We start from the raw sequence: 27,577 nt of genomic DNA on the forward strand, positions 1-27,577 counted from the left end.
TTTCAAAACGTTTGTGGAAAAAGGACAGAAATAAAGAACAGTAGTAGTTACGTTTAAAAAATCAATCGAGTTCTTCTGATGGTATGGTTTTGATTTAGCTAATGAAAGAAAATCATTTTAACCTTACTGTCTATATTACTAAACTGGCAGGACTATGGCGCTGTCCAAGATGTGGTGCTGAACGTGATCTAAATTGACACTTTAGCATTACAGCTACAGATAATAAAAATATCATGTTAATAATGTTTAACATTAATGTTTCATATAATGTTTACGATGTTTTTGTACATTTTGATTTTGTTTGCTTTGTGAAATATGAATATTTTTCTTACCGATGTCGGATATTCACTTTCCAAACCGGTATTTTCCTTGACTGCGCGATGCATCGTCTCAGCGAAACTCGGGTCCACCACTACAAAATTTTGTCCACCGAGTGTAGAAAACTTACAGTCACTCTTCCTCGAGTCAGTCGTCATGCACACTTCATAATTATACCCATGCGGCAGAGTTCCAGTGACTCCTGTGTCTGCGTAATGCGGTGGATAGTACGGAATAACAGGCAGATTGGACTGATATAGGAATCGAGATTGTTTCCATCTGTAGATCTTTACTGATATTATCACAACTACACAAGTGATAAACAGGAAAGAAACAGCAGCCAGTGCAAGAACTAAGTAAAAAGTCAGATTGTCGTCATATTCTTTTTCATGCGTAAAGTCTGTGAACTCTGACAACACTTCAGGAAAGCTGTCAGCCACAGCCACGTTAATGGAGACCACAGCTGAGCGAGAGGGCTGTCCGTTATCCTCCACAACAACAGTCAGTTTTTGTTTCACTGCATCTTTATCAGTCACTTGTCGCACAGTTCTTATTTCTCCATTCTGTAAACCCACTTCAAACAGCGCTCTGTCTGGAGCTTTCTGTAGTTTATAGGAGAGCCAGGCGTTCTGTCCAGAGTCCACATCAACAGCCACCACTTTAGTGACCAGATATCCAACATCTGCAGCACGAGGCACAATCTCAGCCACTACAGAAGCACCAGTCTGTACTGGATACAAAACCTGAGGAGCGTTGTCATTCTGATCTTGAATAGTAATTCTCACTGTCACGTTACTGCTGAGCGGAGGAGAGCCTCCATCTTGCGCTTTTACCCGGAAGTGAAAATCCTTTAGCTGTTCATAGTCAAAAGAGCGCACAGCTGTAATCAGTCCGCTGTCAGGGTGAACTGACACATATGATGAGACAGAGACTCCATTAACAGCGCTGTCTTCTAGAATATAAGAAACACGGGCATTCTGATTCCAATCAGCATCACTGGCTCTAACTGTAAATACAGAAAGACCAGGTGTGTTATTTTCCAGCACACAGGCCTCATAGTGACTTTTCTCAAAGACGGGAGCATTGTCATTCACATCTGATATCTGTAAAAACAGAGAGGTGCTGCTGGAGAGCGCAGGCACCCCCTGATCAGAGCATGTGACACTGATATTGTATTCAGCATCTCTCTCTCTGTCCAGTTGCTGCTCTATGCGCAGGCTGATGAAATTGCTGGTTGGCGATGTAAGAGCAAATGGAATGTTGTCATTTACAATGCAATGAATCTGGCCATTCACACCTGAGTCTGCATCATCTACTTTCATCATAGCAACAACTGTGCCGGGTGTGGAGTCCTCAGACACAGAGTTTGACATTGAAAGTAAGCTTATCATTGGTTTGTTATCATTTATGTCCAATACATCAATTATCAGCTTACATGAATCAGAAAGCCCCCCTTGATCTTTAGCCTGTATATCAAGCTCGTAATGATTTGCTTTTTCAAAGTCAACAAGGTCATTTAAAGTTACCTCGCCACTGTGTTGATCAATAATAAATATGTTTCGCCCAGTGTCTTCAGTGCTTGCAATGTAGTATGTCACATGACCATAAGGTCCCTCGTCTGCGTCAGTGGCACTAACTGTGGTCAGTTTTGCCCCTTTCAGTGCATTTTCAGTTAAAATGGCTTTATATACCTTCTGCGTAAACACAGGAGCATTATCATTAGCATCTAATACAGTAACATATATTTGAACAGTTCCAGATAATTGCGGATCACCCCCATCAAAAGCGGTTAGCAACAACGTAACTACTCCTTTCTTTTCTCTATCAAGCGGTTTTTGCAAAACCATCTCCACGTTTTTATCTCCGCTTGCTTTACTGTGCAGTTCAAGAATAAAATTATCAGTTGGTTTAAGAGAATAGCTTTGAAGACCATTAATTCCTACGTCCGCATCCACGGCTCTCTCTAACATGAATTTAGCCCCTCTTACAGCCGATTCGCTTATTTCAAACTCGATTCGTTTTTTCTGGAAAGTGGGTGGATTATCGTTTATATCAGTAATTTCAACCGTAATCGTGTATAATTCCATGGGGTTTTCCAAAATCAGTTGAAGATGCAAAGCGCACGGGGTCGTTTTTGCACAAAGAGACTCGCGATCCATTTTCTCTTTGATGAGCAGCAAGCCAGTGTCTTTATTGAGACCGATGAATTCAGTACTATCCCCTGTATATATGCGCGCTTTTCCTGTCCTTATTCTTTGTAAATCCAAGCCCAAATCCTGCGCGATATTTCCCACAGTGGAGCCTTTAGCTATTTCTTCTGGAATGGAGTAGCTGACCTGTCCTTTAGCCGAATAAAGCAGGACGACGGAAAACAATACCGAGTACCACATCACGACACCAGACATTTTTTCCTTCGATTTCACCGACAAACCACAGAGAAAAAGGGTTCTCAACGATTTCGAAGTGATGTCTTATAAAGGAAAAATAGTAAATTCAAGCTCTTTTAATCCGAGTAAGTACAAAACGTGCCATTTGTTTAAAGAAACTCGACAATAACGAGGGATCTGCAAGCGTTTCCCCATTCCCTCTCTCACTGTGAATATGGAATGATGGGGCAGGGTTTAAAATACACACAGACAATGTGCTACGTTGACAAACAGCGGCCCTGTGAGTCTAAACCGAGCACTACAAATAAAATGACAACAAAATCAGTTTTTGCAGATTGGGTTTTTCAAAACTTTTGTGGGGAAAAAAGAAGGAATTACATAAATAAATAAATAAATAAATAAATAAATAAATAAATAAATAAATAAATACTGGTAGTAATGCTATTTTAAACATCGTTATTTTGGTGGTATAGTTTTGATTTAGCTAATGAAAATAAATAATTTGACCATTACTGTCTAATTTAATAAACTGGCAATATGGCGCTGTCCAAGATGTGGTGCTGAAAGTAATCTAAATTGTCACTTTAGCATGACAACTACCGGTAATAACAAATATCATGTTAATAATGTTTCAAATTAACTTTTCGTGTAATTTCTTTAACACTGTTTTTGTACATTTTGATTTTGTTTATGTGAAGTATAAAAAAAAAAATTCTTACCGATGTGGCATATTCACTTTCCAAACTGTTATTTCCCTTGACTGCACGTTGCATCGTCTCAGTGAAACTCGGGTCCACCACTAACACATTCTGTCCACTGAGTGTAGAAAATTTACAGTCACTCTTCCTCGAGTCAGTCGTCATGCACGCTTCATAATTATACCCTTGCGGCAGAGTTCCAGTGACTCCTGTGTCCGCGTAATGTGGTGGATAGTACGGAATAACAGGCAGATTGGACTGATATAAGAAGCGAGATTGTCTCCATCTGTAGATCTTTACTGATATTATCACAACCACACAAGTTATAAATAAGAAAGAAACAGCAGCCAGTGCAAGAACTAAATAAAAGGTCAGGTTCTCGTCATACTGTTTTTCATGCATAAAGTCTGTGAACTCTGATAGCACTTCAGGAAAGCTGTCAGCCACAGCAACGTTAATGGAGACCACAGCTGAGCGAGAAGGCTGTCCGTTATCCTCCACAACAACAGTCAGTTTCTGTTTGACCGCATCTTTATCAGTCACTTGTCGCACAGTTCTTATTTCTCCATTCTGTAAACCCACTTCAAACAGCGCTCTGTCTGGAGCTTTCTGTAGTTTATAGGAGAGCCAGGCGTTCTGTCCAGAGTCCACATCAACAGCCACCACTTTAGTGACCAGATATCCAACATCTGCAGCACGAGGCACAATCTCAGCCACCACAGAAGCACTAGTCTGTACTGGATACAGAACCTGAGGAGCGTTGTCATTCTGATCTTGAATAGTAATTTTCACTGTCACGTTACTGCTGAGCGGAGGAGAGCCTCCGTCTTGCGCTTTTACTCGGAAGTGGAATTCCTTCTGCTGTTCATAGTCAAAAGAGCGCACAGCTGTAATCAGTCCGCTGTCAGGGTGAACTGACACATATGATGAGACTGAGACTCCATTAACAGTGCTGTCTTCTAGAATGTAAGAAACACGGGCATTCTGATTCCAATCAGCATCACTGGCTTTAACTGTAAATATAGAGAGACCAGGTGTGTTATTTTCCAGCACACAGGCCTCATAGTGACGTTTGTCAAAGATGGGAGAATTGTCATTCACATCTGATATTTGCACACGGAGAGAGACACTACTGGAGAGCGCTGGCACTCCCTCATCAGTACATATTACACGGATATTGTACTCAGCTTCCCTCTCTCTGTCCAATTCCTGCTCTGTTTGCAAGCTGAAGAAATTGCTAGACGGTGAAGTAATAGAAAAGGGAATGTCGTTTTGTAAGACGCACTGAACCTGACCATTTACACCTGAATCAAGATCATCAACATTAAGCACTGAAACAACAGTACCAGACTTTGACCCTTCAGATATTGAATGGGAACTAGACACAATATTAATACTAGGCGAATTATCATTAATGTCCAGAACATCGATAATTACTTTGCATGCATTAGAGAGTCCTCCTTGATCTTTTGCCTGAATATTAAGTTCATAGTTGCTCACCTTTTCATAGTCAACCTGACCATTTAATATTAGTTCACCACTTTTTTCATTAATTAAGAATATTTCGGCCACATTTTTCTCCACAGTGTCAGATATGTAGTACGTCACTACACTGTTGGATCCTTCGTCTGCATCAGACGCGCTCACAACTGTTAATATGGTACCTTTTGGCGCGTTTTCTGTTATGGTGGTTTTATATACCTTTTGTGTAAAGACAGGAGCATTATCATTATTGTCTAATACAGTGATGTGTATCTGTACAGTACCAGAGAGCACTGGATCGCCTCCATCAAACGCTTCTAACAACAAAGTTAGTGAGCTTTGCGTTTCTCTATCAAGTGTTTTTTGTAAAATCATCTCGACGTTTTTACTACCGTCTGCCTGATTGTGCAGTTCAAGCCGAAATTTATCAGCCGGTTTCAACGAGTAGCTCTGAAGCGCATTTGTTCCTACATCCGGATCGAAAGCTCTGCCTAGCATAAAGCCAGCACCCACCACCGCCGATTCGCTAATCTCAAATCTAAATTCCTTTCTCTGGAAACTCGGAGCGTTATCATTTATATCCATGATTTCTATTGTAGTCGTGTAAAATTCCATCGGGTTTTCCAAAATCATTTGAAGATGCAAAGCACACGGAGTTGTTTTTGCACAAAGAGACTCGCGGTCCATTTTCTCTCTGATAAGCAGCGATCCAGTGCTTCTGTTTAGTTCGATGTATTCCGTACTGTCTCTTGTATAAATTCTCGCTTTTCCGGATTTCAGTCGTTGTAAATTCAAGCCCAAATCTTGCGCAATATTTCCCACCATCGATCCTTTTGCCATTTCTTCAGGAATGGAGTAGCTTACTTGTCCTCGCGCTATGTGAACCAGAAGAGCGAAAAACAGCATCGAGCGTCTTGTCATTGCATCAGGCATTGTCTCAATAGCACCGAAGATCGAATGAGAAACAACAATCTATCAGTATATCTTATAAGCCTATAAAAGGAAATTAAAATGTATTATGGATGTATTTGACGACGAGATTTCTACAGTTAATCCGTGCAAGAAAATAATTTTTGAGACGGTAGCTTTTCTTCCTTTCTCTTTGCTATTACGTGATGCTGGGGGTGGGTCTCTAAAATACACAGTTTATCCTCCATTTGTCGACGAACAGCGGCCCTCTGAGTGTAAATTAAGAATTGCAAACCAAGTTTATATATTTATGCCTAAAAGGAATTTTAGCAACGGCATATATTGTTTAATAGACCTATTTATCACTCATGTAAAACCATCCATCTGAATTCCCAGATGATTAAATAACTGACTATGTTGGAACCAGAAAGGCAAAAGGGAAGAATAAACCTGAAAGCCTTTTAGCAAAAGTACAATACTTCCAATAGACCAAAGTCCTCTGTTTACCAGTAGCATACTTCATCTCAAGAGGCGCTGTTCAACAAAAGTGGTGCTGAAAGGTGTCAAAATGCCTCAGCATTTTCCAAATAATTCCGTATTATTATTATAATTAGTAGTAGTATTTTCTCTTTCTTTCTTTCTTTCTTTCTTTCTTTCTTTCTTTCTTTCTTTCTTTCTTTCTTTCTCTTGCTAAAAAATGTCGACTACATAGCAAAAAAGGGGAAAAAGACAGATTCTCAGAGTCTTACAACAACACATCCAACAATTTGCAAGAATTTGTGTGACCGTCATGCACATTTGTTTCACTTCCGTCTCGAACAAACATATGAACATTACATCAAAATTGCCAAACTTCACAGCATTTTAGTTTATTTGATACGATCTTGAATATCTTGAACCAATTCTAATAATAAGCAACACAGTAAAGAAAAAAATGTTTTTTTTCTACATTGTGGAAACTTGTGAAAAAGGTCGAGATGCATGTATTAAAATGAAAATAAAAAAAATGTTACATGAGTATTTTTTATATACAACCTAAAAGTGCATGTGGACACGTGATCGCTCCGTTCTACAAGCATATTTGTCTATGTATTATTATTTGTCTTTTCCGTTAATAAATAATAAAACATAAAAAAGGATAATAATAGTCTAACGAATACTTCCTTACCGATTCCGCAGAGCTGAAATCGTCGATGGAACTATTTTTCTTGATCGTGCTCTGTATCGTCTCAGTGAAACTCGGGTCCACCACTAAGACATTCTGTCCACCGAGTGTAGAAAACTTACAGTCACTCTTCCTCGAGTCAGTCGTCATGCACACTTCATAATTATACCCGTGTGGCAGAGTTCCAGTGACTCCTGTGTCCGCGTAATGCGGTGGATAGTACGGAATAACAGGGAGATTTGTCTGATATAGGAAGCGAGATTGTCTCCATCTGTAGATCTTTACTGATATTATCACAACCACACAAGTGATAAATAAGAAAGAAACAGCAGCCAGTGCAAGAACCAAATAAAACGTGAGGTTGTCGTCATACTGTTTTTCATGCGTAAAGTCTGTGAACTCGGACAGCACTTCAGGAAAGCTGTCAGCCACAGCAACGTTAATGGAGACCACAGCTGAGCGAGAGGGCTGTCCGTTATCCTCCACAATTACAGTCAGTTTTTGTTTGACGGCATCTTTATCAGTCACTTGTCGCACAGTTCTTATTTCTCCATTCTGTAAACCAACTTCAAACAGCGCTCTGTCTGTAGCTTTCTGTAGTTTATAGGAGAGCCAGGCATTCTGTCCAGAGTCCACATCAACAGCCACTACTTTAGTGACCAGATATCCAACATCTGCAGCACGAGGCACAATCTCAGCCACCATAGAAGCACCAGTCTGTACTGGATACAGAACCTGAGGAGCATTGTCATTTTGATCTTGAATAGTAATTTTCACTGTCACGTTACTGCTGAGCGGAGGAGAACCTCCATCTTGCGCTTTTATTGGGAAGTGAAAATCCTTCAGCTGTTCATAGTCAAAAGAGCGCACAGCTGTAATCAGTCCACTGTCAGGGTGAACTGACACAAATGATGAGACTGAGACTCCATTAACAGTGCTGTCTTCTAGAATATAAGAAACACGGGCATTCTGATTCCAATCAGTATCTCTGGCTTTAACTGTAAATATAGAGAGACCAGGAGTGTTATTCTCCAGCACACATGCCTTATAGTGACTTTTCTCAAAGATAGGAGCATTGTCATTCACATCTGATATCTGCACACGAAGAGAGACACTGCTGGAGAGCGCTGGTACTCCCTCATCAGTACATATTACACTGATATTGTACTCGGCTTCCCTCTCTCTGTCCAATTCCTGCTCGGTTTGCAAGCTAAAAAAACTGCTTGACGGAGAAGTAATAGAAAAGGGAATGTTGTCATTTAAGACGCACTGAACCTGACCATTTATACCTGAATCAAGATCATCAACATTTAGCACTGAAACAACAGTACCAGACTTTGACCCTTCAGATATGAAATGGGAACTAGACACAATATTAATACTAGGCGAATTATCATTAATGTCCAGAACATCGATAATTACTTTGCATGCATTAGAGAGACCTCCTTGATCTTTTGCCTGAATATTAAGTTCATAATGGCTCACTTTTTCATAGTCAACCTGACCGTTTAATATTACTTCACCACTTTGTTCATTAATAAGAAACATGTCGGCCACATTTTTGTTTATTGTGTCAGATATGTAGTACGTCACTACACTGTTGGATCCTTCGTCTGCATCAGACGCGCTCACGACTGTTAATATTGTACCTTTTGGTGCGTTTTCTGTTATGGTGGTTTTATATACCTTTTGTGTAAAGACAGGAGCATTATCATTAATATCCAACACTGTAATGTGTATCTGCACAGTGCCAGAGAGCACTGGATCGCCTCCATCAAACGCTTCTAACAACAAAATAAATGAGCTTTGTGTTTCTCTATCAAGTGGCCTTTCTAAAATCATCTCGACGTTTTTACTACCGTCTGCCTGATTGTGCAGTTCAAGCCGAAATGTATCAGTCTGTTTCAGCGAGTAATTCTGAAGATCATTTGTCCCTACATCCGCATCGAAAGCTCCACCGAGCATAAAACCAGCACCAGCCACCGCCGATTCGATAATCTCAAATCTAAAGTCCCTTTTTTCGAAACTCGGAGCGTTATCATTTATATCCGTGATTTCTATTGTAATCGTGTAGAATTCCATCGGGTTTTCCAAAATCATTTGAAGATGCAAAGCACACGGAGTTGTTTTTGCACAAAGAGACTCGCGGTCCATTTTCTCTCTGATAAGCAGCGATCCAGTGTTTCTGTTCAGTTCGATGTATTCCGTACTGTCTCTTGTATAAATTCTCGCTTTTCCTGATTTCAGTCGTTGTAAATTTAAGCCCAAATCTTGCGCAATATTTCCCACCATCGATCCTTTTGCCATTTCTTCAGGAATGGAGTAACTTACTTGTCCTCGGGCTATGTGAACCAGAAGAGCGAAAAACAGCATCGAGCGTCTTGTCATTGCATCAGGCATTGTCTCAATAGCACCGAAGATCGAATGAGAAGCAACAATCTATCAGTATATCCTATAAGCCTATAAAATGAAATTAAAATGTATTATGGATGTATTTGACGACGAGATTTCTACAGAAAATCCGTGCAAGAAAATAATTTCTGAGACGGTAGCTTTTCTTCCTTTCTCTCTGATATTGTGTGATGCTGGGGGTGGGTCTGTAAAATACACAGTTTCCCCTTCATTTGTCGACGAACAGCGGCCCTCTGAGTGTAAATTAGGAACTGCAAATCAAGTTTATATATTTATGCCTAATGAATTTTAGCAACGGCCTGTATTATTTATGCTTATTTATCACTCATGTAAAACCAGTCATTTGAATTCCCAGATGACTGAATAACTATGCCGGAACCAGAAGGGCAAACGGGACGAATAAACCTGAGTGCATTTAACAAAAGTATAATACTTCCAATAAAAGCACATAGTAAATACCACAGCCCTCTGTTTACCAATAGCAGACTCCATCACATGAAGCGCTGTTCAACAAAAGTGGTGCTGAAAGGTGTCAAAATGCCTCTGCGTTGTACCAAAATAAAGTAGTATTTTCCAATAACTAACACTTTATTCTTCTTCTTTTATTCTTACTTTTTTATACGCAGCAAACATAAAAAATACCACGATTAATGCAATTCAATCTTATAATGACTCATTGGTCCACCACTATAGACATTTCCACTACATAGTAAAAAAAACAAAACAATTCTGAGTCTTACAACACACGCAACAATTTGCAAGAACAAATTGTGTGACCGTCATGCACACTTCAGTTTCATTTCCTTTTCGAACAAACATATCAACTTTACAGGCAATATTGCCAAACTTTACAGCTTGAATCATTTAAACCAACACTTGTAATAAGCAACACAACAAGGAAAACACAAAGTGACTTGTGTAAAAGTTCGAGATGCAGAATGAAAAGTAAAAAAAATAAAAAATACAAATACAAAAAGTTACATATGTAATTTTTTATCCACGACCTAAAACTACATGTGCACACGTAATCGCTCAGTTCCCCAACCCTATTTATTTACTGTCCACTTCAGCAACCATATTATTTGTCTTTAAATAAATAATAAAACATTAAAAAATTAATAATAATAGTTTGACGACACGTTTCTTACCGATTCTGCAGAGCCGACACCGTCGATGGAACTATTTTTCTTGATCGTGCGCTGTATCGTCTCAGCAAAACTCGGGTCCACCACTAAGACATTCTGTCCACCGAGTGTAGAAAACTTACAGTCACTCTTCCTTGAGTCAGTCGTCATGCACGCTTCATAATAATACCCGTGTGGCAGAGTTCCAGTGACTCCTGTGTCCGCGTAATGCGGTGGATAGTACGGAATAACAGGCAGATTGGACTGATATAAGAAGCGAGATTGTCTCCATCTGTAGATCTTTACTGATATTATCACAACTACACAAGTTATAAATAAGAAAGAAACAGCAGCCAGTGCAAGAACTAAATAAAATGTCAGGTTATCGTCATACTGTTTTTCATGGGTAAAGTCTGTGAACTCGGACAGCACTTCAGGAAAGCTGTCAGCCACAGCAACGTTAATGGAGACCACTGCTGAGCGAGAGGGTTGACCGTTATCTTCCACAATTACAGTCAGTTTCTGTTTGACCGCATCTTTATCAGTCACTTGTCGCACAGTTCTTATTTCTCCATTCTGTAAACCCACTTCAAACAGTGCTCTGTCTGTAGCTTTCTGTAGTTTATAGGAGAGCCAGGCATTCTGTCCAGAGTCCACATCAACAGCCACCACTTTAGTGACCAGATATCCAACATCTGCAGCACGAGGCACAATCTCAGCCACCACAGAAGCACTGGTCTGTACTGGATACAGAACCTGAGGAGCATTGTCATTTTGATCTTGAATAGTAATTTTCACTGTCACGTTACTGCTGAGCGGAGGAGAGCCTCCATCTTGCGCTTTTACTAGGAAATGGAAATTTTTCAGCTGTTCATAGTCAAAAGAGCGCACAGCTGTAATCAGTCCGCTATTAGGGTGAACTGACACATATGATGAGACTGAGACTCCATTAACAGTGCTGTCTTCTAGAATATAAGAAACACGGGCATTCTGATTCCAATCAGCATCACTGGCTTTAACTGTAAATATAGAGAGACCAGGTGTGTTATTCTCCAGCACACAGGCCTTATAATGTATTTTCTCAAATACAGGAGCATTGTCATTCACATCTGATATCTGCACACAGAGAGATACACTGCTGAAGAGCGCTGGCACTCCCTCATCAGTACATATTACACTGATATTGTACTCAACTTCTCTCTCTCTGTCCAGTTCCTGCTCTGTTTGCAAGCTGAAGAAGCTACTAGACTGAGATGTAATGGCAAAGGGAATATTCTCATTTATGACACACTGAACCTGGCCATTTACACCTGAATCGAGATCATCAACATTTAGCATTGCAACAACAGTACCAGACTTAGAGCCTTCAGATATGGAATGGGAACTAGACAGAATCTGAATACTAGGCGAATTATCATTAATGTCCAGAACATCGATAACTACTTTGCATGCGTTAGAAAGCCCTCCTTGATCTTTTGCCTGAATATTAAGTTCATAATGGCTCACCTTTTCATAGTCAACATGGCCGTTTAATACTAATTCACCACTTTTTTCATTAATTGCAAACATGTCGGCAACATTTTTGTTCATTGTGTCAGAAATGTAGTATGCCACTACACTGTTGGATCTTTCATCTGCATCAGATGCGCTCACGACTGTTAATATTGTACCTTTTGGTGCATTTTCTGCTATGGTGGTTTTATATACCTTTTGTGTAAAGACAGGAGCATTGTCATTACTGTCTAATACAGTGATGTGTATCTGTACAGTGCCAGAGAGCACTGGATTACCTCCATCAAACGCTTCTAACAACAAAGTAAGTGAGCTTTGCGCTTCTCTATCAAGTGGTCTTTGTAAAATCATCTCGACGTTTTTACTACCGTCTGCCTGATTGTGCAACTCAAGCCGGAATTGATCACTCGGTTTAAGCGAGTAATTCTGAAGATCATTTGTCCCTACATCCGCATCGAAAGCTCCACCGAGCATAAAACCAGCACCAGCCACCGACGATTCGCTGATCTCAAATCTAAAATCCCTTTTCTCAAAACTGGGAGCGTTATCATTTATATCCGTGATTTCTATTGTAATCGTGTATAATTCCATCGGGCTGTCCAAAATCATTTGAAGATGCAAAGCACACGGAGTTGTTTTTGCACAAAGAGATTCGCGATCCATTTTCTCTCTGATAAGCAGCAATCCTGTGTTTCTGTTCAGTTCGATGTATTCCGTACTGTCTCTGGTAAATATTCGCGCTTTTCCTGTCTTTAATCGTTGTAAATCCAAACCCAAATCCTGCGCAATATTTCCCACTACCGATCCTTTTGCCATTTCTTCAGGAATGGAGTAACTGACTTGTCCTTGCGCTATTTGAATCAGAAGAGTAAAAAACAGCAGCGAATGCCGTATCATTGCATCAGGGCCGGGCATCTCAACTGCACAGACGCCTCAAAAAATACAACAGTCAATCGGTGTATTCTCTAAATATATGGAATTCCAAGTGCAGTCATTAACTCCGTACATGACAACGAGCGATGAATAGGAGTGTCTTGTAGGAAAAAAATAGGTGGCAGCTTTATTGCCTTTTTCTCTGTGATACCGTGTGATACTGGGGGAGGGTCTGTAAAATACAGTTTCTCCACCATTTGTCGACGAACAGCGGCCCTCTGAGTGTAAATAAGGAAATGCATATAAGTTATAACCTACATACAACGCATTTTATCAACGAGTGTCATGTCCTAGGCCTATATCACACTGCAAATAAAACAGTTATTATTATATGTAGAATGTCATACTGTCTGTGTTCCATGATATTTTGCTGATTAAATAAAAACATATTTCACGAGTTCACACTTACATATAATTAGCTATAGCATAGTAATGCTTATTTGGCATGCTGTCTGGGGAAGGGCTCCGAGCTCGAGAACGGCCAGAACCCAGAGTACCCACCCCCACCCCTTGGGTGTAGTTAGAACACGGAGTGAGAAGATGGGGCGGTGGAGGGATGCTGATAAAGCGTCAAATTGGTATAAGTAAGTCAGCTGTATTTAAACCTGTTTGCGTTGGTTGACTTGATTGTGCCCCTCTTGTGTTAATTAGGCTAAGTATCTGACACGCTCCTCCCGAACTTTATTAATAAAACATCATTAATATGGCTATTAGATGTGAAAATTATCACTTGCCAAATAAGTGAATTTGGTAAATAACCGAATTTGGGTTAAATTACAACACAATGAAGATGACCATAATAGCACTAGCTCTTTAGGAGAAGCCCTTCATCCAGCCTGGCGCTGTTCAGTAGAAGTGGTGCTGAAATGTGTAAAAGTGCCTTCGCGTTTTTATTATTATTTTATTATTATTCAGCATTTTTCGATAATTAGCTTGAACAAATATTAGAATGTAGTCTACATGTAGACACATCAGAAATATCAGACTGTTGTTTATTTTTAATTTATTTTTTCTTCTTTCATTTAAGGCAAAGGATAATATCAGTCGGGTCTTTCTCTGCTACCAAAACATTCTAACGAATAAGTACAAAAACATCATAGGGTCACGGTCTCCTAACATACACCTAGCTAAGACTCAGACAACAATTTCAGCAATTTACAGGAATAAATTGTGTGAACTTCGTCTAATCTCTTTAATTCCACACACTTAACGCTATGTAAATCTTGTTGGGGTGAGGATGGAAAGAAAGTAAGTTTTGTTTCACTTACACCGTAGATGAAACAAGTTAGTGTTCGTGTAAATATTAATCGTATTAATGGACTTGTAAGGCGAACTTGAAGGAGAATGTTATGTTAGCATATATTTATAATAATGTAATATAGTTCAGGTTATTCAGGTTATTCATTTCAGGAACCTTAACTTCATATAAATGGTCTTAGGACATGTATGTTTATGATCAACTTGATTAGGCTTACACTACAAATTTCAGTTAAAAATAAAAAATAAAAATAAAAAATTAAAAGAAAATTAAATTAAATTAAATTAAATAAAAAATAGTCCCAAAACTTTCTTACCGATTCTGTAGACTCGAGATCGTCGATAGAACTAATTTTCTTGATTGTGTGACTCAAAGTTTCAGCAAAACTCGGGTCCACCACTAAGACATTATGTCCACCGAGTGTAGAAAACTTACAATCACTCTTCCTGGAGTCAGTCGTCATGCACACTTCATAATTATACCCGTGCGGCAGAGTTCCAGTGACTCCTGTGTCCGCGTAATGCGGTGGATAGTACGGAATAACAGGCAAATTGGAATGATGTAAGAAGCGAGATTGTCTCCATCTGTAGATCTTTACTGATATTATAACAACCACACAAGTAATAAATAAGAAAGAAACCGCAGCCAAAGCAAGAACTAAATAAAATGTCAGGTTGTCGTCATAATGTTTTTCATGCGTAAAGTCTGTGAACTCGGACAGCACTTCAGGAAAGCTGTCAGCCACAACCACGTTAATGGAGACCACAGCTGAGCGAGAGGGCTGTCCGTTATCCTCCACAACAACAGTCAGTTTTTGTTTGACCGCATCTTTATCAGTCACTTGTCGCACAGTTCTTATTTCTCCATTCTGTAAACCCACTTCAAACAGCGCTCTGTCTGTAGCTTTCTGTAGTTTATAGGAGAGCCAGGCATTCTGACCCGAGTCCACATCAACAGCCACCACTTTAGTGACCAGATATCCAACATCTGCAGCACGAGGCACAATCTCAGCCACCACAGAAGTACCAGTCTGTACTGGAAACAGAATCTGCGGAGCGTTGTCATTCTCATCTTGGATTATAATATCCAAAGTCACATTAGTGCTGAGAGGTGGAGAGCCTCCATCTTGCGCTTTCACACAAACATGAACGTTTTTCATTTGCTCGTAATCAAAACCGCGCAGTGCGTGAACCACTCCATTATCAGCATTCACTGATATAAAAGAAGAAACAGGGGAGCCACCCACTGTAGTTTCATCTAGAAGATACGAAATACGAGCGTTTTGGTTCCAGTCATCATCTTGAGCACTCAGAGTAAATATGGACAAACCAGGTTGATTGTTTTCAGTAACATATGCAGTGTAAACACTCTTTTGAAACCTGGGGGGATTGTCATTAACATCTGATACTTTCAGATTTAAAGTTTTCTGACTAGAAAGCGCTGGAGATCCTGAATCTGTAGCTGTGATTGTGATATTATATTCTGCCATACGTTCACGATCTAAAGGAGCATCAGTAACTAAGGTGTAATAATTCCGCAGGGAAGACTGTAGTTTAAACTGAGTATTTCTATCAACTGTACAGACAACGTGACCATTGTCTCCTGCATCTACATCCTTCACACTGAAAATAGCGATAGTGGTGCCAAGAGGTGCGTCCTCACTCACTGGGGTAAAAAATGACATAACACTGATAACTGGTGCATTATCATTTACATCAATTAAATCAACTATGACTTTAGCCGAGTTTCCTAAACCACCCTGATCTTTGGCCTCAATGCCAAATTCGTATTTCTTTGCTTTTTCATAATCAAGTACACCATTTAAGGTAATAACACCTGTTTTTTCATCGATTTTAAAAACATCATTTATGTTCCCTTTAAAATTAGCAAAACTAAATGCAATCAAACTGTTTGTTCCACTGTCTGCATCACTTGCATTAACAGTTGTAATATAAGTTCCTTTAGGTGAATTTTCTGCTATTGTTGCTCTGTAAACTGACTGGTTAAATACTGGCGCGTTATCATTTGCATCTAGTACATTCACCTCTATTTTCATGTTACCAGATCTCTGAGGGTTTCCTCCATCTACTGCCGTGAGAATGAGAGACAGTCGTGGATGCTGCTCTCTGTCTAGAGGCCTCTGAAGCACCATTTCAGCATATTTTACTCCATCGGGGCTCGAATGTTGCTTCAGAATAAAATAATCATTACCTGACATAATGTAATTTTGGAGAGCATTCACACCTACGTCAGGATCATCTGCACTGCCCAGTAAAAAAAGAGCTCCAGGTGCTGCCGATTCACTTATTTCGAGGTTAATTACATCTTTAGGAAATGTTGGCAAGTGATCGTTTACATCCAATATTTCCATCGTAACGTGATGTAGTTCCACTGGATTATCAAGTATTATTTCAAACGTGAAGCTGCACGGAGTGGTTTCAGCGCAAATCTGCTCTCGGTCAATTCTCTCCTTTACAACCAAAATCCCTTTGTCTGTTTTCAGCTCTACGTACTCGGTGCTGTCGCCAGACACGATACGAGCCCGACCCGAGCGCAGTCTTTGAACATCCAGACCAAGATCATGAGCTATATTCCCGATAAGCGACCCTTTCTTCATTTCCTCTGGAACGGAATAGCGAATCTGTGCGTTAATGTTAGATATCCAACAAGCAGCCATGATGAATAAGACCCTCCATAAGAAAACACGATACAATGGCTGCATTCGCCATCGGTAAAAAAGCCTTACACCTAATATACTTATTTTCATTTTAAGCGTTCCGATTACAAGGCGGATGTTGTTCAACAACAGAAATAATCACAAAGTAATTTTGTTCATCTGCTGTTTGTCAGTAATTCTGTCTTCTTCATCAACGCTCTTTGGTCAGTCTGCATCATCCGGGCTCCACCAACCAGAGGCAGTAACGAATCAAGAGTGTGTTCATGTACACTTTTGTTAACCAACAGCGGCCCATAGAGTTGATAAAGATGAATAACATTTGTAAATACTCAGTAATAGTCCAATCCTATCCTGGAGCACAATTCTGTATACTGACCTCAGCAACAACTACAAAAAATTAATTAAAAAAAAAAAACATATGTTATGGGTTATGACAGGTTCTTGCCAAATAATCCTACTAAATCACTCAGAATGCGAATTATACTTGTAATAAATAAATAAATAAATAAATAAATACAATATCCACATTTTTTTAAAGGTTTAAAATACAAATTTTTTATCCTGAGACATCTTGTCTTCCAGACAGACTTCAGCAAAACAATTAAAATTCACATTTTGTAAGCTTACTATACCCTACACATTTGCTTTAAAAATTTATAATAAAATGATTTATATTATATTATATTATATTATATTATATTATATTATATTATATTATATTATATTTTTAGATTATCTTTTAGATGGTCTTACCATTTGAGGCACCTCCGGATCTTCTAATAACCTCTTTTCAATCATTGCGCACTTCATCGTCTCAGTGAAACTCGGGTCCACCACTAAAACATTCTGACCTCCGAGTGTAGAAAACTTACAGTCACTCTTCCTCGAGTCAGTCGTCATGCACACTTCATAATTATACCCATGCGGCAGAGTTCCAGTGACTCCTGTGTCTGAGTAATGCGGTGGATAGTACGGAATAACAGGCAGATTTGACTGATATGAGAAGCGAGATTGTCTCCATCTGTAGATCTTTACTGATAATATCACAACCACACAAGTGATAAATAGGAAAGAAACAGCAGCCAGTGCAAGAACTAAATAAAATGTCAGGTTCTCGTCATACTGTTTTTCATGCGTAAAGTCTGTGAACTCTGACAATACTTCAGGAAAGCTATCAGCCACAGCCACGTTAATGGAGACCACAGCTGAGCGAGAGGGCTGTCCGTTATCCTCCACAACAACAGTCAGTTTATGTTTGACCGCATCTTTATCAGTCACTTGTCGCACAGTTCTTATTTCTCCATTCTGTAAACCCACTTCAAACAGCGCTCTGTCTGTAGCTTTCTGTAGTTTATAGGAGAGCCAGGCATTCTGTCCAGAGTCCACATCAACAGCCACCACTTTAGTGACCAGATATCCAACATCTGCAGCACGAGGCACAATCTCAGCCACCACAGAAGCACCAGTCTGTACTGGATACAGAACCTGAGGAGCGTTGTCATTCTCATCTTGGATTATAATGTCCAAAGTCACATTAGTGCTGAGAGGTGGAGAGCCTCCATCTTGCGCTTTCACACAAACACGAACGCTTTTCATTTGCTCGTAGTCAAAACCGCGGAGTGCGTGAACCACTCCACTTTCAGCATTTACTGATATAAAAGAGGAAACGGGCGATCCACCCTCTGTAGTCTCATCTAGAAGATACGAAATACGAGCGTTCTGGTTCCAGTCATCATCTTGAGCACTCAGAGTAAATACGGACAAACCAGGTTGATTGTTTTCATTAACATATGCAGTGTAAACACTCTTCTGAAACCTGGGGGGATTGTCATTAACATCCGATACTTTCAGATTTAAAGTTTTTTGACTAGAAAGCGCAGGGGATCCTGAATCTGTAGCTGTGATTGTGATATTATATTCTGCTACACGTTCACGATCTAAAGCAAAATCAGTGACTAAAGTGTAATAATTACGCAGTGAAGACTGTAGTTTAAATGGAGTATTTCGATCAACTGTACAGACAACTTGACCATTGTCCCCTGCATCTACATCCTTCACACTGACAATGGCAATAGTTGTTCCAATAGCTGCGTCTTCAGAAACAGGACTTGAAAATGACATAACACTGATAACTGGTGCATTATCATTTACATCAATTAAATCGACTATGACTTTAGCAGAGTTTCCTAAACCGCCTTGGTCTTTTGCTTCGATATCAATGTCGTATTTCTTTGCTTTTTCATAATCAAGTACCCCATTCAGTGTTATAAGACCAGTTTTTTCATCGATTTTAAAAATGCCGTTTATGTTCCCTTTAAAATTAGCAAAACTGTATGAAATCAAACTATTTACGCCACTGTCTGCATCACTAGCATTAACTGTTGTAATATAGGTTCCTTTAGGTGAATTTTCTTCTACGGTTGCCCTGTAAACTGTTTGGTTGAATACTGGCGCGTTGTCATTTACATCTAGCACATTAACTTCTATTTTCATATTACCAAATCTCTGAGGGCTTCCTCCGTCCACTGCTGTGAGAATGAGAGACAGTTGTGGGTGTCGCTCTCGGTCTAGCGGCTTCTGAAGCACCATTTCAGCATATTTAACTCCATCGGGACGTGAGTGTTGTTTCAGAATAAAATAATCATTAGGTGACATCATATAATTTTGTAGTGCGTTTAGACCTACATCAGGATCATCTGCGCCTCCCAGTAAAAAAAGAGCTCCAGGTGTGGCCGACTCACTTATTTCAAGATTAATTTCATCTTTAGCAAATCTTGGCGAGTGATCGTTTACATCCAGTATTTCCACCGTAACATGATGCAGTTCCATCGGATTATCAAGTATTATTTCAAATGTGAAGCTGCACGGAGTGGTTTCAGCGCAAATCTGCTCTCGGTCAATTCTCTCCTTTACAACCAAAATCCCTTTGTCTGTTTTCAGCTCTACGTACTCGGTGCTGTCGCCAGACACGATACGAGCCCGACCCGAGCGCAGTCTTTGAACATCTAGACCAAGATCATGAGCTATATTCCCGATAAGCGATCCTTTCTTCATTTCCTCTGGAACGGAATAACGAATCTGTGCGTTTATGTTAGAGATCGAACAAGCAGCCATGATGAAAAAGACTCTCCATAAGGAAACACGACTCGGTGGCTGTCCTCGCAATTGATAACAATGAATTCTTCTACATGCTTTGATCCCAGACATTTTTATACGTTCAGTATTCGAATTACAAACTACAGAGGCTGTTTTGCGATCAAAATATCCACAAATACATCCAGTTCGTTTGCTATTAGCCAGTGACTGTCTGCCTTCATCGACTCTCTTTAGTCTCCTCCACAGCATCAGCACAGCTCCACCAACCACAGGCGATCACATGCATGCGTTTCTACAAATCAACAGCGGCCCTTAGAGTTGAGAACGAGAAACAACACTCACAGACGTTGTAAAATGTTTAAGACTTAAAATTAAATTCAGTCATTAGCTGTTAACAACAATAAAACTGAACAATATATTGAACAACTATATATAAAATAACGCTCCAACGTTCTTGTAAATTTGAATCTTACTGTACATTGCACTACTTAAATATAGGAATCAAACATGATTTCTTTGTTAGTAATAAATTCGAAATCATCTTAAAGTAAGGGATTATGTAAAACTGGATTAATGCAGAGACAGATTACCTATTTTACAGACAGAACAGACTTTAATATCGAATCACAATTTTAAGGTAACACTTTATGGTAAGGGTAAATTCCTTCACATTAGTTGAAGCTTTGGGAATCATGAACTAAAATTATTACATATTTTGTGTTTATTACAGTAGTTTAATGTTGTCATATGTGCTAATATTGTTTCTACATTTGATAAATAACGTATTATTAACGAAAGTGATTTAATACTAAAGACATTTATAATTACATATAAACATTTAATAAATGCTGTAAAATGTAATTATTAGATCATGATGAGTAAGGCATTAACTTGCGTTAATGAACAAAACCTTAATGTATACTATTTTTATTTAGGCCTAGAGAAAAAGGTTTTTGCGATATTACTAAGCAAAGATTATTGAATGCCATTTTAATATCAAAAATACTGTTTTATTTTTAAATAACAGGTTATCTTACCATTTCAGGACACTCGCCGGCATCTTCTAAGAATTTATTTTCCTTCATTGCGCGCTGCATCGTCTCAGCGAAACTCGGGTCCACCATTAAAACATTCTGTCCACCGAGTGTAGAAAACTTACAGTCACTCTTCCTCGAGTCAGTCGTCATGCACACTTCATAATTATACCCATGCGGCAGAGTTCCAGTGACTCCTGTGTCCGCGTAATGCGGTGAATAGTACGGAATAACAGGGAGATTGGACTGATATAGGAAGCGAGATTGTCTCCATCTGTAGACCTTTACTGATAATATGACAACCACACAAGTAATAAATAGGAAAGAAACAGCAGCCAGCGCGAGAACTAAATAAAATGTCAGGTTGTCGTCATAATGTTTTTCATGCGTAAAGTCTGTGAACTCTGACAGCACTTCAGGAAAGCTGTCAGCCACAGCCACATTAATGGAGACCACGGCTGAGCGAGAGGGCTGTCCGTTATCTTCCACAACAACAGTCAGTTTTTGTTTGACTGCATCTTTATCAGTCACTTGTCGCACAGTTCTTATTTCTCCATTCTGTAAACCCACTTCAAACAGCGCTCTGTCTGTAGCTTTCTGTAGTTTATAGGAGAGCCAGGCATTCTGTCCAGAGTCCACGTCAACAGCAACCACTTTAGTGACCAGATATCCAACGTCTGCTGCACGAGGCACAATCTCAGCCACCACAGAAGCACCAGTCTGGACTGGATACAGAACCTGAGGAGCGTTGTCATTCTCATCTTGGATTATAATGTCCAAAGTCACATTAGTGCTGAGAGGTGGAGATCCTCCATCTTGCGCTTTTACACAAACACGAACGCTTTTCATTTGCTCGTAGTCAAAACCGCGGAGTGCGTGAACAAATCCACTTTCAGCATTTACTGATATAAAAGAGGAAACAGGGGAGCCACCCACTGTAGTCTCATCTAGAAGATACGAAATACGAGCGTTCTGGTTCCAGTCATCATCTTGAGCCCTCAGAGTAAATATGGACAAACCAGGTTGATTGTTTTCATTAACATATGCAGTGTAAACACTCTTTTGAAACCTGGGGGGATTGTCATTAACATCCGATACTTTCAGGTTTAAAGTTTTCTGACTAGAAAGCGCAGGAGATCCTGAATCTGTAGCTGTGATTGTGATATTATATTCTGCCACACTTTCACGATCTAAAGCAACATCAGTGACTAAAGTATGATAATTTCGCAGCGAAGTCTGTAATTTAAATGGAGTATTTCGATCTACTGTACAGTCAACGTGGCCATTTTCTCCTGCATCTACATCTTTTACACTAAAAATAGCAATAGTGGTGCCAAGAGGTGCGTCCTCACTGATCGGGGTAAAAAATGACATAATACTGATTGTTGGCGCATTGTCATTTACATCAATTAAATCAACTATGACTTTAGCAGAGTCTCCCAGACCGCCTTGGTCCTTTGCTTCTATATCAATTTCGTATTTCTTTGCTTTTTCGTAGTCAAGAATCCCAGTTAGTGTTATCATACCAGTGTGTTCATCTAACTTAAAAATATGGCCGATGACTTTTATGTTCGTAAAGCTATACGAAACTAAACTATTTGTTCCACTGTCTGCATCACTTGCATTAACAGTAGTTATGTAAGTTCCAATTGGCGAATTTTCTGCTATTGTTGCTTTGTACACTGACTGATTAAATACTGGCGCGTTGTCATTTACATCTAGTACATTTACCTCTATTTTCACGTTACCTGATTTTTGAGTGTTTCCTCCGTCGATTGCTGTGACAGTAAGAGACAATCGTGGATGCTGCTCTCTGTCTAGAGGCTTCTGGAGAACCATTTCAGCATATTTGACCCCACCTTGTCGCGCATGCTGTTTTAAAATAAAATTCTCATTTTGTGATATGATATAATTTTGGATACAATTCATGCCCACATCAGGATCATCTGCGCTTCCCAGTTGAAAACGAGCTCCAGGTGTGGCCGATTCACTTATTTCAAAATGAATTACATCTTTAGGAAATGTTGGCGAGTGATCGTTTACATCCAGTATTTCCACCGTAACGTGATGTAGTTCCACTGGATTATCAAGTATTATCTCAAACGTGAAGCTGCACGGAGTGGTTTCAGCGCAAATCTGCTCTCGGTCAATTCTCTCCTTTACAACCAAAATCCCTTTGTCTGTTTTTAGCTCTACATACTCGGTGCTCTCGCCAGACACGATACGAGCCCGACCCGAGCGCAGTCTTTGAACATCCAGACCAAGATCATGAGCTATGTTCCCGATAAGCGACCCTTTCTTCATTTCCTCTGGAACGGAATAGCGAATCTGTGCGTTTATGTTAGCGATTGAAAACGTAGCCACAATGAACAAGACACTCCATAAGAAAACACGATCCAGTGGCTGTCCTCGCGATTGGTGAAAAAAAATCCTTTTACATGCTCTAATCACAAACATTTTTATAGGTAAAGTATTCAAATCACAAACTGTAGAGGATGATCTGCGATTAAAATATCCACAAATTAATCCAGTTCGTTTGCTATTAGCCAGTGATTGTCTGCCTTCATCGACTCTCTTTAGTCTCCTCCACAGCATCAGCACAGCTCCACCAACCACAGGCGATCACATTCATGCGCTTCTACAAATCAACAGCGGCCCTTAGAGTTGAAAATGAGTAAGGACAGTAGTTAAGCTATGGTATGTTTTAGATTTAGAACTGAACTCCATCATTTGATCTCAGCATAAAAAAAAAAAAAAAAAAAAAAAAAAAGAATAAAACATCCTCACAGAACTGTATATAATTAAACACGCACTATCCCTCGAAAATCAACGTAAATGGTAATCTTATTGTACTCTGAGTAAAGCAAACACATAAGCAGTCATTTCAGGGAAAATAAATTCAAATAAGTGCAGAAGATATACAGCATAAGTGTGTTTTAATTGTAATGTCACAGCCAGAACCATATAGTCTTGTATGTTTATGTTCCTTTATGTTAATGTATTAATGGTAATACATTACCACAAGATTCTGCTTGTTAACATTAGTTATTGCGTTAGGTTTGAACTAACAGTGAATAATACTTTTGCAGCATTAGTAATGTAAGTCAAAGGTAATAACTTATTTTTTATTTAGAAATTATGATCGTTTAAAATATATAAAGTCTAACATTAAAATATACAATTTCAACTGTTAAAAATATTGAAGAATATATGGAAATTAGCAGTAAATTAAAAATGCATTGCATTACTTTATTGTATAGAGTTACGGATTTAACGCGATCTAACAATCTTTCTACAAATATGTTATTTAAGTCGTTTTAAGAGCAAGTGATCTTACCACTTCTGGTGACTCGGGATCTTCTAAGAAGTTTTTTTCCTTCATTGCGCGCTGCATCGTCTCAGTAAAACTCGGGTCCACCACTAAAACATTCTGACCTCCGAGTGTAGAAAACTTACAATCACTCTTCCTCGAGTCAGTCGTCATGCACACTTCATAATTATACCCATGCGGCAGAGTTCCAGTAACTCCTGTGTCCGCGTAATGCGGTGGATAATACGGAATAACAGGCAGATTGGACTGATATAAGCGACATTGTCTCCATCTGTAGATCTTTACTGATAGTATGACAACCACACAAGTGATAAATAGAAAAGAAACAGCAGCCAGTGCGAGAACTAAATAAAAAGTTAAGTTCTCGTCAAATTGTTTTTCATGCGTAAAATCTGTGAACTCTGACAGCACTTCAGGAAAGCTGTCAGCCACAGCCACATTAATGGAGACCACGGCTGAGCGAGAGGGCTGGCCGTTATCTTCCACAACAACAGTCAGTTTTTGTTTGACAGCATCTTTATCAGTCACTTGTCGCACAGTTCTTATTTCTCCATTCTGTAAACCCACTTCAAACAGCGCTCTGTCTGTAGCTTTCTGTAGTTTATAGGAGAGCCAGGCATTCTGTCCAGAGTCCACATCAACAGCCACCACTTTAGTGACCAGATATCCAACATCTGCAGCACGAGGCACAATCTCAGCCACTACAGAAGCACCAGTCTGTACTGGATACAGAACCTGCGGAGCGTTGTCATTCTCATCTTGGATTACAATGTCTAAAGTCACATTAGTGCTGAGAGGTGGAGATCCTCCATCTTGCGCTTTCACACAAACACGAACACTTTTCATTTGCTCGTAGTCAAAACCGCGCAATGCGTGAACCACTCCACTGTCAGCATTTACTGATATGTAAGAGGAAACAGGGGATCCACCCACTGTAGTCTCATCTAGAAGATACGAAATACGAGCGTTCTGGTTCCAGTCATCATCTTGAGCGCTCAGAGTAAATATGGACAAACCAGGTTGATTGTTTTCAGTAACATATGCAGTGTAAACACTCTTCTGAAACCTGGGGGGATTGTCATTAACATCCGATACTTTCAGGTTTAAAGTTTTCTGACTAGAAAGCGCAGGAGACCCTGAATCTGTAGCTGTGATTGTGATATTATATTCTGCCACACGTTCACGATCTAAAGCAGCATCAGTGACTAAAGTGTAATAATTCCGCAGCGAAGATTGTAATTTAAATGGAGTATTTCGATCTACTGTACAGTCAACGTGGCCATTTTCTCCTGCATCTAGATCTTTGACACTAAAAATAGCGATAGTGGTGCCAGCATGTGCGTCTTCACTCACTGAACTTGAAAATGACATAACACTAATAGAGGGTGCATTGTCGTTTACATCAATTAAATCAACTATGACTTTAGCCGAGTTTCCTAAACCACCCTGATCTTTGGCCTCAATGCCAATTTCATATTTTTTTGATTTTTCAAAGTCAAGCACCCCAGTTAGAGTAATAACACCTGTTTTTTCATCTATTTCAAAAACTTCATTTATGTTCCCTTTCAAATTAGCAAAACTGTATGAAATCACGCTATACATTCCACTATCTGCATCACTTGCATTAACAGTTGTAATGTAAGTTCCTTTAGGTGCATTTTCTGCTATTGTTGCCTTATAAACTGATTGGTTGAATACTGGTGCGTTGTCATTTGCATCTAGCACATTAACCTCTATTTTCATATTACCAGATCTCTGAGGGCTTCCTCCGTCCACTGCTGTGAGAATGAGAGACAGTTGTGGGTGTTGCTCTCGGTCTAGCGGCTTCTGAAGCACCATTTCAGCATATTTAACTCCATCGGGGCGCGAGTGTTGTTTCAGAATAAAATTATCGTTGGTTGACATAATATAATTTTGGAGAGCGTTTACACCTACATCAGGATCATCTGCGCTTCCCAGTAAAAAACGAGCCCCAGGTGTGGCTGATTCACTTATTTCCAGATTAACTTCATCTTTAGCAAATCTTGGCGAGTGATCGTTTACATCGAGTATTTCCACTGTGACATGATGTAGTTCCATCGGGTTATCAAGTATTATTTCAAACGTGAAGCTGCACGGAGTCGTTTCAGCGCAAAGCTGCTCTCGGTCAATTCTCTCCTTCACAACCAAAATCCCTTTGTCTGTTTTTAGCGCTACGTACTCAGTGCTGTCGCCAGACACAATACGAGCCCGACCCGAGCGCAGTCTTTGAACATCCAGACCAAGATCATGAGCTATATTCCCGATAAGCGATCCTTTCTTCATTTCCTCTGGAACGGAGTAACGAATCTGTGCGTTTATGTTAGAGATTGAAAAAGCAGCCATGATGAATAAGACCCTCCATATGAAAACACGATCCAATGGCCGTCCTTGCGATTGGTAACAAAGAATCCATCTACATGCTGTAATCACACACATTATTATACGTTAAGTATTCAAATCACAAACTGTAGAGGATGTTCTGCAATCAAATAATCCACAAATTAATCCAGTTCGTTTGCCAGTGACCCTCTACATTCATCGACTCTCTTTAGTCTCCTCCACAGCATCAGCACAGCTCCACCAACCACAAGCGATCACATACTTGCGTTTCTACAAATCAACAGCGGCCCTTAGAGTTAAAAACGGGAAACAACAATAATACAAGCAATGAAATGTCCCAGTAGTAGAACTGCAGTGCTTTCCATTATTGGATCTTGATTAAAAGGACAAAACATCCCTACATAACTATATATACTAAGACAAACACGCAATAACCATCTTGTACACTGAAAAGTTCTGTAATAATCATTAATTTACTGAAAAATACTATACTGAAAAAGCATTTCATTTGTCTTTACAGACAAAACCGTAAAGCCTCTAAAGCTGTTTAAACACATACCCCCGGTTTCACAGACAAGGCTTAAGCCAAGTTCTAGACTAAAATGTAAGACTGAGTTGTTTCAACTGAAATAAAATTGCACTGTTTGATCTTAAAATATATCAGTGCCTTTGTTTTGTCTTAAGATGCACACAGTAATGTCTTTTTGTAAGCATGTTTTATAAAAATTACTTAATTGTCCTAATTGAACTATGGCCTAATCCTGGTTTAGCCTAAGCCCTGTCTGTGAAACCGGGCCTTAAAGCGTAAGACAAGGTTCAGTTCATTAACATTAGCTGTAGTATTAGGTATGAACAAATCATAAAGAATGTAGTTATGTAG

At 39.5% G+C, this 27,577-nt stretch overlaps 2 protein-coding genes across 33 annotated transcripts in view; both read right to left on the reverse strand.

The window, feature by feature from the left end:
- LOC141299195 (protocadherin gamma-C5-like) overlaps window positions 1–27,577 on the reverse strand; it is a 207,648-nt gene that overhangs the window by 64,190 nt on the left and 115,881 nt on the right. For 2 of the 32 annotated variants that reach the window (XM_073829532.1, XM_073829509.1), the window contains exon 1: window positions 24,343–26,877. The exons of 18 other annotated variants lie outside the window; for them this stretch is intronic. In XM_073829532.1, the coding sequence (XP_073685633.1) occupies window positions 24,343–26,793 (2,451 nt within the window). In that variant the 5' untranslated portion in view covers window positions 26,794–26,877. Of the gene's footprint in view, window positions 1–3,424; window positions 5,926–6,962; window positions 9,513–10,519; window positions 12,975–14,514; window positions 17,053–17,628; window positions 20,185–21,008; window positions 23,559–24,342; window positions 26,878–27,577 lie in introns of those variants that run through there. 12 more of the 32 variants (XM_073829526.1, XM_073829506.1, XM_073829525.1 and 9 more) reach the window with 8 other exon arrangements.
- Window positions 208–2,820, reverse strand: LOC141299792 (protocadherin gamma-A11-like). The gene is made up of 2 exons (XM_073830164.1): window positions 333–2,820; window positions 208–213 (listed from the first exon to the last, which is right to left on the reverse strand). The coding sequence occupies exons 1-2, from the start codon at window positions 2,721–2,723 to the stop codon at window positions 208–210; spliced, it is 2,397 nt and encodes a 798-aa protein (XP_073686265.1). The 5' UTR covers window positions 2,724–2,820.

This window comes from Garra rufa, chromosome 23, assembly GCF_049309525.1.
Source record: "Garra rufa chromosome 23, GarRuf1.0, whole genome shotgun sequence".
Classification (NCBI taxonomy): Eukaryota; Metazoa; Chordata; class Actinopteri; order Cypriniformes; family Cyprinidae; genus Garra; species Garra rufa.